Source organism: Aedes albopictus, chromosome 1, assembly GCF_035046485.1.
Source record: "Aedes albopictus strain Foshan chromosome 1, AalbF5, whole genome shotgun sequence".
Lineage (NCBI taxonomy): Eukaryota > Metazoa > Arthropoda > Insecta > Diptera > Culicidae > Aedes > Aedes albopictus.
The window spans coordinates 107,015,827-107,030,459 of NC_085136.1; the positions used below are offsets into that span (position 1 = coordinate 107,015,827).

The 14,633-nt window shown below is 42.4% G+C and overlaps 1 protein-coding gene across 2 annotated transcripts; it reads left to right on the top strand.

The window, feature by feature from the left end:
- LOC134285100 (uncharacterized) lies at window positions 1-7,644 on the top strand. 2 transcript variants are annotated; one of them, XR_009996142.1, is made up of 7 exons: window positions 1-241; window positions 307-371; window positions 432-496; window positions 551-6,975; window positions 7,041-7,105; window positions 7,166-7,230; window positions 7,285-7,644. XR_009996142.1 is itself a non-coding variant. In XM_062845154.1 (4 exons), the coding sequence occupies exon 4, from the start codon at window positions 658-660 to the stop codon at window positions 6,898-6,900; it is 6,243 nt and encodes a 2,080-aa protein (XP_062701138.1). In that variant the 5' UTR covers window positions 1-241; window positions 307-371; window positions 432-496; window positions 551-657; the 3' UTR covers window positions 6,901-7,158. The 2 variants fall into 2 exon arrangements, 1 of the variants encoding a protein (XP_062701138.1); XM_062845154.1 differs by lacking the exons at window positions 7,166-7,230; window positions 7,285-7,644 and having other exon boundaries at window positions 551-7,158.
- The last annotated feature ends 6,989 nt before the right edge of the window (window positions 7,645-14,633 follow it).

The window sequence follows — 14,633 nt, forward strand, 5'->3', positions numbered from 1 at the left end:
CGCTGGCATTCCTGCCTCAAACGATCTGTTGGCGGACTCCTCTCGGTTAAACCGCGAAGCTGATCTGCCAACCGAGAACATGACAGAACGAAGACGTGCGACCATGACAAATCAGATTTTGACGAGATCCATGGTGAACAGTGGCAAACCGGGCAACCAATATTGAAATCGGAATCCTAGCTCTAATTTGTGGACATTTTCCCCTTTTTTCTTTATTAACTATTGCATTAATTGAATAATTGTAAGTGCTACTGAATTCGAAACCTTAATTGTCAAAATCCTACTTAAAATCTACTAAAATTTCAGTTTCCTGAAGGGGTTAAAACTTAAGGCCTAAAACCAATTTGTGAAACTACATTTCTTCTTAAAAAGTAAGATATTAAACATGCAATTAAACTATCAAATACTTAAGCTTACAACACGATTTACAGTTAGGGTCAGGCTAGCAGAATCGGGCCGAGCAGGGATTATTTGATCGCGCACAAACACTGAATGTGTAAGTAGGCATGCAAATGTAACCTTAAACATATTATAACACAATATATTTCAGTTTAAAGCTGTACTGCACCAACAGTCGTGTTTTTTGTGCTGCTAAGAACGCAGTGTCGCGTGCCTATCTCTGCTCCCCATCAACAGAGCTTTAAAACATTCACCACGATGAGTGCTAACTCAAAGGACAAGTCACCGGATGCCGGACGAGAGGTGGGATGCGTTAATTGCTCGCGCCCCGATTCGTTCGACAATTTCGTACAATGCGACCAGTGTGATGGCTGGTGGCATATGCGCTGTGCAGGAGTTACAAACTCCGTTTCCGAGCGGCCGTGGACTTGTGCGACTTGTTTGCCATTGAGTGTTTCCTCGTCTAGCAGTAACGCTGCTCGTATAGCCTTACGGCTTAAGAAAATCGAAGAGGAGCGCGCTATCCAGCGTCGCGAATGGGAGGCTGAGAAAAGAGCCTTCGAACTGGAGAAAAGGGCCTTCGAACACGAGAAAAAGGCCGTGCAGGAAAAATATAGGCTGCTGGAAGAGCAGCTAGCGGAACGAGTGGACGGATCTAGACGGAGCCAAGTAAGCCGGCGCTCAAGCATGCGGCGAGTTAGTTCCTGGGTCGAAAATCTTTCTACGAATCCGGAACTGGAAGGCGCCGTCGGAGGAGCGGTTCCGAGGAAGCTCGAAACAGAGGGCGCCGTTGATCGAACGGCCCAGGGAAAAGAATTAGTAGAAGCTCGACGAAGTGAATCGTACGGTGTATCAGCAGGCAACGAGGTCTCACCCGAATGCCACAAGCCACCAAACGAAGGACAGCGGCAGCAGGAATCGAATGCGAATCGAGTGCCCCAGTCGGCGCGGTTCGATGCACAGGATGGACGATTGGACCTCAACGGGGATCAGCAGCGGAACACGGGCGCGTTTCCTAAAATGATACCGAATAGTCTAAATGCGAATTTCAATGGTCGTACGAACACGACCGATGGTAACGTATCTGCCCTTGCACCCCCTGTAATGCCACCAGGTAAGCCACCAATCAGTAATAAAATCCATGCCAATCTATCCGCTCAAACGAGCGACGACCCGTACGGAAGTCTTCTTGCCAGACTAGGGTCTGTAAGTGTGTCTCCCAATAATGTGAGCCCACAGCCACCTTTTGTGACCGAGTCTGTCATACCAGACCATGTCACCCCTATCGTTTCTTTCCCCCCACCAGTTACGGAAAGAAACGAGAATATGCTAGGGCAAACAGTCAATACAGATTATGTTAATAACAGTCAATCAAGTGCGCCGTTCCCTCGTACGACAGTTACTGTACCTGACCATGCCCCTTCCCCCTCGCAGTTAGCCGCGCGCCAAGTTATGCCTCGCGATTTACCCCCGTTCTCCGGTGATCCCGCGGACTGGCCGATATTTATAAGTGCATTCGAAAATACAACCGTCGCGTGTGGATACTCGAGAGTGGAAAACCTAGCAAGACTGCAGCGTTGTTTAAAGGGTGCCGCGTATGAATCGGTTAGAAGTCGTCTTCTTCTACCAGAATCAGTGCCGCAAGTTATCAGTACGTTACGACTCCTATACGGACGACCGGAGCTGCTAATCAACGTATTGCTGGACAAGGTGCGGTCAACTCCCGCGCCCAGGGCCGAGAAGCTGGAGACGCTAATTCAGTTTGGTATGGCCGTGCAAAGTTTGTGCGACCATCTAGTAGCAGCTGGACAACAGTCTCACCTTGCGAGTCCTTATCTGTTGATGGAGCTAGTAGAGAAACTTCCTGCTCACGTGAAGATGGAATGGGCGAGTTATATGCAGCGCTTCCCAGACGTGAACCTGAAGACGTTTGGTGACTTTATGAGTACAATGGTGATTTCGGCAAGCAAGGTAACATTGTACATGGGCGCGAGCTGCACAAGCACCACGGACAGATCAAAACCAAAAACCAGAGGATTGATCAATACCCACATGAGTGAGTCGGAAATTCACAGACCAAGCCAGTGCTGTGTGTGCAAAGAACTTGGGCACGTGGTTCGGGAATGTGATACGTTCAATGGGCTCTCTGTTGACGAACGCTGGAAGGCTGTTCAAACTCACGATCTCTGCCGCAATTGTTTGAACGCTCACGGAACAAGAAATTGTCGGAATGCCAGGCAATGTGGAATCAACGGATGTACGTACCGACATCATCGCTTACTGCATTCAACCCGCAGTAATCGAACTACGAACGCAAATCCAGCTCCTAACATGGACTCGGCTGGAAACCATACGCACCGTTTAGACAATCAATCCCTACTCTTTCGTATTTTACCCGTAACGCTTCATGGACCCTCGAAAAAAATAAAGACGTACGCCTTTCTCGACGACGGGTCGCACCTTACACTCATCGAAGATCAACTAGCAAAGGACCTCGGTGTTGAAGGTAAAACTATTCCGCTCTGCCTGACCTGGACAGGAGATGTCTCGCGGTTGGAACCAAATTCGAAGCAGATACAACTGGAAGTTTCCGGGGCCGGTGGTAGGAGCCAACAGAAGTTAAACGACGTCCGCACCGTAAAAAAACTCGCGCTTCCTGGTCAAACGCTACGAATGGAAGATCTTGGAAGTACCTTCAATCACCTAAAGGGTTTGCCCATATCTGGGTACGAAGACGCAGTGCCCCGTTTATTGATAGGAGTCAACAACTTGCACCTTACGGTTCCGTTAAAAGTGAAAGAAGGACGTGTTAGTGAACCAGTTGCTGTGAAAACCCGCCTTGGCTGGTGCGTGTATGGAGGAAGCAGTAATCGGTTATCTACTTCGCTGAACATTCATGCGTGTCAGTGTAGCAACGACGGGGACTTGCACGAGTTGGTGAAGAACTTTTTCACCCTAGATGACGTCGGAAAGAGTTCAACCAAAGTATTAATATCCGCGGAAGACAAAAGAGCGCAACAACTGCTTCAAGAAACAACTGTACGAATCGGTGAAAGATATGAGACTGGACTGTTGTGGAAGCACGATGAAGTCGAGTTTCCCGATAGTTATGGAATGGCGATGCGTAGATTGGAATGCCTGGAGCGTCGAATGAGTAGGAATCCCTCTCTGAAGGAATGCTTGATGCGTCAAATAGAGGAGTATCAGCAGAAGGGTTATGCACATCGAGTTAGTGTTGAAGAGATGAAGCAAGCGGATCTCAAGCGCGTTTGGTATCTGCCGCTCGGAGCGGTGGTAAATCCGAAGAAACCAGAAAAAGTGCGGCTAATTTGGGATGCGGCAGCGGTGGTGGACGGGATCTCTCTAAACTCAATGCTTTTGAAGGGTCCAGATCAGTTGGCATCGTTAGCAGGAGTATTATTCCGGTTTCGTCAGTACAATGTGGCGGTGTCAGCCGATATTAGAGAGATGTTCCACCAAATAAGAATCAGAGCAGCCGATCGACACTCTCAACGATTTTTGTGGCGAGCTGATCCATCGATGCCGGCTGAGGTTTTCGTTATGGACGTCGCAACGTTCGGATCTACTTGCTCGCCTGCATCAGCCCAGTATGTCAAGAACCTGAATGCGGCGGAGTATGCGGAGAAGTACCCGAAGGCTGCGGGAGATATTGTCAACAACACGTACGTGGACGACTACTTGGCGAGCTTTGAAAGTAAAACCGAAGCAACTGATGTAGCTGTACAAGTTCGAGCAATTCAACAAGCAGGAGGATTCTCACTACGAAACTGGCAGTCCAATAGCGGCGAAGTAATTCAAGGTCTGGGAGAACCTTCAGCGGTAAGTGGGAGGCATTCGTTTCAAGACAAAAGCCAGACATATGAGCGCATATTGGGCATGCTCTGGCTCACTGATGGAGATGTGTTAAGCTTTTGCACACAGCTGAAGGACGACGTGCAACAAATCGTCTATGGTGACTCAACTCCAACAAAAAGACAGGTGCTTCGGTGTTTAATGAGTTTTTTTGATCCTTTGGGATTGTTGGGCTACATCCTGGTACACGGTAAAATACTGCTGCAGGATATCTGGCGAGCGGGTACCCAGTGGGATCAGGAGGTTGAAGAAGAACACCGGAATCGCTGGAGAGATTGGATTACACTGCTGCAGCAGATTTCGACAATCAAACTGCCCAGATGCTATTTTTCTGAGGCTACACGGTTACATTATCAGCAATTGCAGTTACACATATTTGTGGACGCAAGTGAAGCCGCTTACGCTGCCGTAGCGTATTTCCGGATCGTCGATTTAGATGGAATAGTTCGATGTGCATTGGTATCAGCCAAAACTAAAGTGGCACCACTAAAGCCGCTGTCCATACCTCGGTTAGAGTTACAGGCGGCTGTTCTCGGAACTAGCTTGATGCGTTTCGTCGAGGAATCTCACACCCTGGTGATAACACAACGATATTTTTGGTCAGATTCCTCCACCGTTCTAGCATGGCTCAAAGCAGATCCCAGGAAGTATAAGCAATACGTGGCCTGTCGAATCGGCGAAATTCTGTCCGTCACTGAAGTAAACGAGTGGAAGTGGGTTCCTACGAAATTGAATCCTGCAGATCTAGCAACAAAATGGGGAAGTGGACCTTCGCTGGACGCCAAAAATATATGGTTTAATGGACCGGATTTCCTGCAGAAACCTTTCGAAGAATGGCCCAAACAGAATACACTCCAACGGACCGTGGATATGGAATTGCGTACATGTAATGTACATACCGAGGCTACAGTGAGGTTACCACTGATCAATTTTGCTCGGTTTTCGAAATGGGAAAGGCTGCATCGAGCTACAGCCTACGTACACAGGTACGTGGGAAACCTAAAACGGAAATCTCTTGGTATTGTACGGAGTAGCGGATACCTCACTCAAGCGGAGCTTCAACTGGCCGAAATAACGTTGATTACGGAAGCCCAGTGGCAGGAATATCCATCAGAGATGGTAGTACTCCAGCGTAACCGAAGTCGTCCAGAAACCGAGAAAGAGAGTCTGAACAGACAAAGCGTATTGTATCAGTTAACACCATTTGTCGATGAAGAAGGTGTATTACGGATAGATGGCAGAATCGGCGCGGCGAAGGATGTCTGCATCAACACGAAGTTTCCAGCTATTCTTCCTAGAAAACACCGGATTTCTGAGCTCATCGTGGACCTGTTTCATCGGAAGTATCAGCATGCGAACTCGGAAACCGTAGTGAACGAGATTCGGCAGCAGTATTATATCCCGCGCCTCAGGACGGTAGTTCGGAAGATTGTCAGTGGATGCCCAGTGTGTAAAGCACGTAAAGCGGTTCCACATGTACCTCGCATGGCTTCGCTTCCACCAGCTCGCTTGGCATCCTTCACCAGGCCCTTCACATATGTTGGCCTAGACTATTTTGGGCCATTGGTGGTTAAAATAGGGCGTGGTAATGCGAAAAGGTGGATAGCGCTTTTCACCTGCCTTACCATTCGCGCTGTACATTGTGAGGTAGTGTGTAGTCTATCTACAGACGCATGTGTCAAAGCTATACGTCGCTTCGTATGCCGTCGCGGCGCGCCAGCAGAAATATATTCTGATAACGGTACTAACTTCCAGGGTGTCGAAAGGATATTAATAAAGGAAATTCAGCATGGTGTAGCTGCAACACTCACCAGCACTACAACCAAATGGCTCTTCATTCCTCCTGCCTCCCCCCACATGGGTGGGGCGTGGGAGCGTATGGTTCGTTCGGTTAAGCAGGCCATGATCGGAGCCTATCGCAGTGACAGAAAACTGGACGATGAATCCCTGCTTACGTTCGTCATCGAAGCAGAGAACATCGTTAACAATCGACCACTAACTTACCTTCCCTTGGATTCGGCGGAGAGTGAGGCGTTAACCCCCAATCATTTTCTTTTGGGGAGCTCTTCCGGAGTACGGCAGCCCGGTGTGGGCCCCAACGCTGATCCGGTAACGATAAGACATTCTTTGAACATGATCAAACTTCAGCTGGATCGCTTCTGGACTCGGTGGGTTAAAGAGATGCTGCCAACCCTAACTAGGAGGACTAAATGGTTCGGTGAGGAAAAGATGATAGCAGTAGGAGACCTGGTGCTGATTGTTGACGACGGGAACCGAAACAGCTGGACTAGAGGACGAGTGCAAGAGGTCATACCAGGAAGTGACGGCCGGGTTCGCCAGGCTTTAGTGAAAACTGCGAGGGGATGTCTGCGGAGACCTGTGGCTAAACTAGCAATCCTTGATCTATTGTATGGTAGTAAGACTGGCACTGGTGGCCAGCATTACGGGGGGGAGGATGTTGCCGCTGGCATTCCTGCCTCAAACGATCTGTTGGCGGACTCCTCTCGGTTAAACCGCGAAGCTGATCTGCCAACCGAGAACATGACAGAACGAAGACGTGCGACCATGACAAATCAGATTTTGACGAGATCCATGGTGAACAGTGGCAAACCGGGCAACCAATATTGAAATCGGAATCCTAGCTCTAATTTGTGGACATTTTCCCCTTTTTTCTTTATTAACTATTGCATTAATTGAATAATTGTAAGTGCTACTGAATTCGAAACCTTAATTGTCAAAATCCTACTTAAAATCTACTAAAATTTCAGTTTCCTGAAGGGGTTAAAACTTAAGGCCTAAAACCAATTTGTGAAACTACATTTCTTCTTAAAAAGTAAGATATTAAACATGCAATTAAACTATCAAATACTTAAGCTTACAACACGATTTACAGTTAGGGTCAGGCTAGCAGAATCGGGCCGAGCAGGGATTATTTGATCGCGCACAAACACTGAATGTGTAAGTAGGCATGCAAATGTAACCTTAAACATATTATAACACAATATATTTCAGTTTAAAGCTGTACTGCACCAACAGTCGTGTTTTTTGTGCTGCTAAGAACGCAGTGTCGCGTGCCTATCTCTGCTCCCCATCAACAATCACATTAATATATAATTATGATATATTCTTGTTATGTTCATCTAGTCGGGTATGGCCTCCACTTTAGCATCCTATTCTACATCATATATGACTTCGTGATGGCTGAGAATTCTATATATTCAGACCAACATGTGACAATGCGAACTTCAGTTTCTCTCTTCCCTAATAGGTGTATTTTCAACTATTCATGTACCTATCTTTCAAATAGGTAGATCCGACTTCATCCTCTGGAACGACAGGGAAAACATGTGAAATACAAAATATTTCTGAAAAATCCCATTCAAAACCATCCACACCACCATCCATGTCTGTATTAGCTTCGTTCAAACAAGTTTACTCCATAAGTTTGATATTTTTATCATTGAAATTCACGTGTCAAAGGCGGAATCTGGAACGTCCCTTTGAAAACCTTAAAAACCTTCAATATCGTCTGCTATGTTCTCGTTTAGATGTATGCAGGGTATACTTTGAAAAAGTACCCAAAATACCAGCCACTGCCCAAGTGGCGCAGTACTTGGGCAGTGGCTGGTATTTTGGGCACTTTTCAGCTACAACTCAGTCAATTTCAGATATTTAGCAAAACCTCGCGCCGCCCAGCAGGGACTTTGTTTTGTACACATTACAGCACCTCCATGTCACGTAATATACCACATCTTTTATCAAATGTGATATCGTAATCGTACCATACTTTGCGCACCTAGGGCCTAACTTTGCGCACTTTTCAAAAAATCGTTAAACAGTTTTTCTGGTGCATTATGCAAACTTTTTCCCACGGAATACTAGCTAGTGATATGGGGCATGCACTTTGTCTCAGTTTGGATGTAATGATAAATGGAAGAGGAAGACAAATTGATGAGTGAATATGCAGTTGCTTTCCCTCAAATGCTGTAAATAACGTTGTAGAATGACGTAGGTTTTGTTTCAAAATTTGTTTTAGTTTAGATAGCAATACCATAAAGTATTTGTGCACTCTCAATAATACAATAATGACCGAACTTGTTCCACAACAGAATGTAATATTGAAATGTTATATAAGGGCTGCATACCAATTGCTTGGTCATAACAAAATGAGATTGTCCAACAAAACATGTTATGGAAACGTAATGCCTTGATAATTCAATAATAACAAAACAAGATATAAAAACAGGTTTTGTGATTTCGTAGTTATTAATTGGATATTTCCCTCTGCTCGGGTTTCCTTTGCAAATCGAATTGGCGAATTTCCTTAAAGTAACCCTGTGAAAATATTTCGAATTTATTTTTGGCGGAAATTCTTCGGCAAAGTTCTTTGGAAATATTGTCAGCACTTTTTATTGGATTTGATTCAAAGCTTCATATAAGTTTTTTTTTGGTTTTTTTGGACACTTTTTTGGAAACTATTCCGATACTTCCTTTGGATTTTTTTTGATAAATCTTTTGGAAATTTCTCTGCAGTAATATTGGAAATTGATTTAGGTGACGCCAGCCGTTTAGGTGAATTGTAAGCCACGGATTGTGGGTTCGATTCCCATTCCGGTCAAATTCTTCATTGATCTGGACTGAATGTCGTAAAGTCTTACACGTTATCCGTTGTCTAGTGAAAATTATATTCAATCTGTGGTCTCTGGCTGACGACGCTGTGCAAATTTATCAGAAAACTCTCACGGAATTTTCTTTATCAATTTCTTTGGAAATTTCTTCTGCAATCCCTTTGGAAATTTAGTTGACAAATACTTTAGTAATTCTTTCAACAGCTCTTTGCAAATTTGTATTTTTTCAAATTTCTTCAGTATTCTTTCAGTATTTGAAACTCCTTTAGAAAATCCATACAGAATTCCGTTTGTTATTATTTTGGAATTTCAATAAGATACTCTCTTACGAATTGAAAAAAAAAAATGTCGGAAAAAATCTCAAAGGAATTACCTAAAGAATTTCCAAAAACCATGGTGTTTTCAAGAAATTCATCAAACATCAAGAAATTCTCAAATAAATTCCCAGAATATTTCAGAAAGCAATTTTCAAATACGTTTGAATGTTGAAATAGCTGAAGGCACCCTAAAGGAATAACAAAATGGCTTTTCAAAGAAGTTGCTACCGTCGTTGGGGGTGAGAATGGGTCAAAAAAGGATACTCACAGATTGTTTCTTAAATAACAAATGCAGTTGAATACGGAATAACTTTTTATTTGGTATGTATACTCTTCGATATGGTAGTGATAGTTTAGCAAGAAAGTATCACATTATATGTATTGTCTACCAAACTACAAGTGATTGAAAATTGGCCCAATCTCATCCCTTAGAGGGGGTGAGAATGGGTCAAAGTATTCGAATTCGCCTATCTGAGTATATAGTTAATTTTATTGATCATATCTAGTAAACCTACTTGAAATACAATGTAACCATGTCGAATAAAAACTTAAGTAATTTTAAAAGATGATTAAAGGGCTAATACAATCGAAAAAATGTTTGAAATTTGATAAAATAAAGTGTATGTTGTATCGCCATTTTTAGCCACCACAATCACCCTCATTTAAAGTTTCAATCTCAATGAGAGGAGGGGGGGGGGGCTATTACAATGAGAGAGAGGCGCATAGTAAGATTTACTAAAAAAAACATGATGTTTTCCGACGTTCGTTCGTTTTCCGAAATGTTGTCATGTTCCCGGTTTTACGGCCCCGATATTTCCTGGATGCCACTACTGTCTGGTAGTTTCACGATATTTCCTTAAAATAAAAAAAAAAAAAAGAGTGAAGAAGAAAAACGATATCAAGTCTATTTTGTGAGCTTACGATATTGCAGCACACTAAAGATCAGCTGTTGATCAGTGAAGCTGTCCAAACGCATGGGTTTATTGTTATAAATGATTTTAGGCACTAAACGTATGAACACACTCGCTTGACACTTCTTCGACATATTTTCGAAAAAAAAGCATGCTTTTATGAAGATACGGTAAACATGGCACCACTCTAACGTCAAATGGGAACTGGATAACAAGTTGAATTTTTAGTTCGGGTTATGTGCACTCGATAACTTGCTTGACCCAATCTCACCCCCATTCTTAATATTAAGACATAGTGTCGAAAATATTGAATTTTTAAATAAAAAGTGCGTTGACAGCCCGCTTTTTTCGTTGCATCAACCAGGTAATACCTACAGCTAACCACTTATAAGAAAATTTATGGTTGGGTACTTGTGTGAAACATTACGAGGAGAAATTTTTTCAGAGTGATTTACTAGTAGTTTCATCATATAAGTTTAGCCACAAAATTTAACAAAAAACGATTATTGCCAAACATCTTATTCCGCACCATGACGTGTAAAAACATCTTCTCTTTGAAATAATATAAAGTTTTCAATATAAATTACCGATAGTTAATGATCTATTTCCAATTTTATGTTTCTCCGTTTTGACCCAATCTCACCCCCCAGGCCCATTGTCACCCCCATCGACGGTACTAAAATTTCACAAGAGAAACCTGAAGTAAATTCCGTTGCAGAAGAAATTCCCAAAAAGAAAAGCAAATAAGTTGTCGAAGGCACTTCCGACAGCTTCTCGAATGAAGTTTCCTAGAAACCTTGAAGGATTTTCTCGATCATTTCCAAAAGAATTTCCTGTGTGAATTCTGAAGAAATCGAAGAAGAAATTACTAAAGGAATTGCTAGATAATATCACAATAAATTTGCCAACGGAACTGTAGAAAAAAATAATAATAAGAAATTGCAGGAAGAAATTTTAAAAGTATTTATCAAATAAAATCTCGACGGAATTTGGTAATGCTTTTTCATTACAATTGCAGAACAAATACGTTCCTTTGGGTATTGTATAATGGATTGAAAAATAAATGCAAAAATAAGAACAAAGAATTTTCGGAGCGAACTTTCGAAGCAATCAAATAAATCAAAATAAAATTCTCAATGAGTTTTCTGAAGAATTGCCAACAAAAAATCAAAACATCAAAATAATATGAATAAGTTTCAAATGAAAGGTAGAATGGTTTTCCAAAGCAATTGCCAATAGAAATGCCGAAACTGTTTTCAAAGTAATTGCTGAAAAATCCAAAAGAACTGCGGGAAAACATTCTATCAATTGTCTGCGAAATTTCAATAGGAGTTTCCTCAGAGATAACTTGAAAATTTCCTCTAAAAATTCAAATGCTTTTACTCTTTTAAGCAAATGTTTTGAAACCTGTATTCTTTGAAATGGCCCAGAGCGTCAGTTGTAGGACGCTTAGACCAAACTCGTTGCTCATTACAGAACTAAACCAATATAGTGAGTGAATCTCGAACTTAATTGTTTTCTCGGCAAATTTTCTGAAGCGGGATTTTTTCAAGTGGTTCAAAATGCGGGATAAATGAAGCTCAGACTAAACTGGAAATTGCTAAGATCACTAGCGCCACATAGTGGGCAAATTTCAAACTGAATTGTTTTTCAGATAAAAGCTCTTATGGTGATGAGCACCAAGGCGTAGTAGCCGCGATTTAATTTAGGATTTACCAAATCCGAGATCAAATTGAATACCCCGTTCGGTAAGCACCAAAGAGCTTCAAGAGAGGATTTAACAAAGAAAGCACGCAGCCATTTTCTCTCGTGCAAAAAAATGTTTGTTCCTCCTGCGTGATGGATCATGATCGGTGGACAGGAGTTGCGCGATGAGCGTTGGATGCATAACGCAATTACCCAACGAGGATAAGTGGACACTTTCAGACGCCCCACCGCGCCCGTTGGGTGTGTGCGCAACACATTTCAACCGGGATTCCTCGAAAAGCTCTTTCCCAGATATTTTTTTCCATTGCTTCGGTAGATCATGCCTGAAATTTCTACACAAAATTCCTCCTAATTCACCAAGAGATTACGAAATTTGTCGTAAAATATTTTTGTGGAATTTCAACAAAAGTGCCTACAGGAATTGCTCCAGGATTTTCTTTGGAAGTACATAGCACGAAGCGTTCATCCAGGATTATTTTCATTAAATAGTTCAAGGATTCCTCCAACAATCCTTCCGGGAATTAATTCAAAAATGCTTCCCACAATTCCTCCAGACATTATTTGAATTTTTTTGCAGAAAATCTTCCGGAAATTAATCCAGAAATTCGTCCGGGATTTCCTCCAAAAAATCCTGAAATTCTTACTGAAAATAATCCATAAATTTCTCCGGGAATTCTTCATAAAATTTCTGCAGAAAATCTTCTGGGAAAACCTCGAGAAAGTCTTTTAGGAATGGACTACCCGCTTGGCGCACACCCACAGTTGATCAGCAGGAGTAAATCCATTTTATTTTGTATGGTGAAAAGCATCTAAACTTAAAATACTTGAAATAGAAAGCTTTTACTGAAAAAATATTTGGTAGGCTTAATAGTGGTCACCATTGTGCACAACCACTACCAAATATTTTTTCGAATTATGAATTCCACTTCGATAAATTTGCTTTTAGATGCTATACAATATTTTTGCGATTTACTTTTAGCGATTTTTGGCGCATAGAAGCTAGCGCCACATTGGTCGATGTGGAGAGTAGAAAAACAGCCGATGTAGTTAATTCATTCCTCGCGAATTTCTCAGAATATTCGTCCACAAATTCCCCAGGGAATTTTTCCAGAAATACCTATAAGAAAACCTCCAGAAAATCTTCCGCGAGGTGCTCCGGAATCCAATCCACGTATTCTTCTAGAAGTTCTTCTGGAAATTATTCGAGAAATTTTAATGGCAATTTGTCCAGAAATCGCTTGGAGAACTACTCAATAAATTCCGAGAAATCTTCGGGAATTCCTCCAGGAATTTCTTCGAGAATATCTAAAGCAATTTTTTCTGGAATTCCTGTAGAAATTTCTTAAGGAATTGCTTCGGGGATTCCCCCAGGAATTCTTTCGGGGATTCCTCCAGGAATTCTTTTGGGGATTCCTCCAGGATTTCTTTTGGAAATTCCTCCAGGAATTCTTTCGGGATTTTCTCCACGAATTTCGGGAATTCCTTCAGGAATTTCTTAGGAAATTCCTCCAAGAATTTATCCGGGATTTCCTCCAGCAATACCTTCGGGAATATTCTTCCAGGAATTCTTCCAGGGATTCTTCTAGGAATTCTTCCGGTGATTTCTCCAGGAATTCCTTCGGGGATTCCTTCAATAATTTCTTCGGAAATTCCTCCAAGAATTTCTTCGGACATTCCTCCAGGAGTTTCTTTGGGGATTCCTTCAGGATTTTCTTCGGGAATTCCTCCAGCAATTTCTTTGGAACTTTTTCCATTAATTGCTTCGGGAATTCCTCCAAGAATTTCCTTGGAAATTTCACCAAGAACTGCTTCGGGATTTACTCCAGAAATTCTTCCGGGGATTTCTCCATGAATTCCTCAATGAATTTCTTTGAAACTTCCTCCAGGAGTTGCTTCGGGGATTCCTCCAGGAATTTGTTCAGGAATTTCTTGGGGAAATTCTCCGGTGATTTCTCCAGGAATTATTTTTGGGATCACTCCAAGAATTTCTTTGGAAATTCCTCCATGAATTTCTTCGGGAATTTGTTCAGGAATTTCTTTGGGACTTTCTCCAGTAATTTCTTCGGAAGTTTCTCCATTAATTTCTTCGAAAATGACACTCCGAATCACCTTGGGAATTCCTCCAGGAGTTGCTTAGTGGATTTCTTCACTAATTTCTTCTGGTATTCCTCCAGGACTTCCCTCGGGGATACCTCCAGGATTTTTTTATGAATTCCTTCAGGAATTTATTCGGAAATGACTCCAGTAATTTCTTCGGAAATCCTCCAGGAATTTCTTTGGAAATTTCTCCAGAAATTGCTCCGGGGTTTCCTCTAGAAATTCCTTCGGGGATTCTTCCAGGAATTCCTTCAGGAATTTCTTCAAGAATTTCTTCGGATATTCCTACAGGTATTTCTTCGGGATTTCCTCTAGGAATTTCTAATTAAATTACCCCATAAATTTCTTCGGGAATTCCTCCAGGAATTTCTTCGATGATATTCTTCCAGGAATTCCTTCGCGGATTTCTCCCGGAATTTCCTTGGAATTTCATCCAGGAATTGCTACGGGAATTTCTCCGGGAATTGTTTCGGGGATTCCTCCAAGAATTTCTTCGGACATTCCTCCAAGAATTGCTTAGGGGATTTCCTCCAGTAATTTGTTTGGGGATTCCTCAGGGATTTTCTTCAGGAATTCCTCCAGCAATTCTTCGGAAATTTCTTCAGGAATTTCTTCGGGGATTCTTCCAGGAATTCCTCCAAGAATTTCTTCGGAAATTCCTCCAGAAATTTCTTCGGGAATTCCTCCAGGAGCTCCTTCGG

What these genes read in the sequence shown, in the direction of transcription:
- LOC134285100 (XM_062845154.1), top strand. Translation starts at nt 658, where the DNA reads ATGAGTGCTAACTCAAAGGACAAGTCACCGGATGCCGGACGAGAGGTG.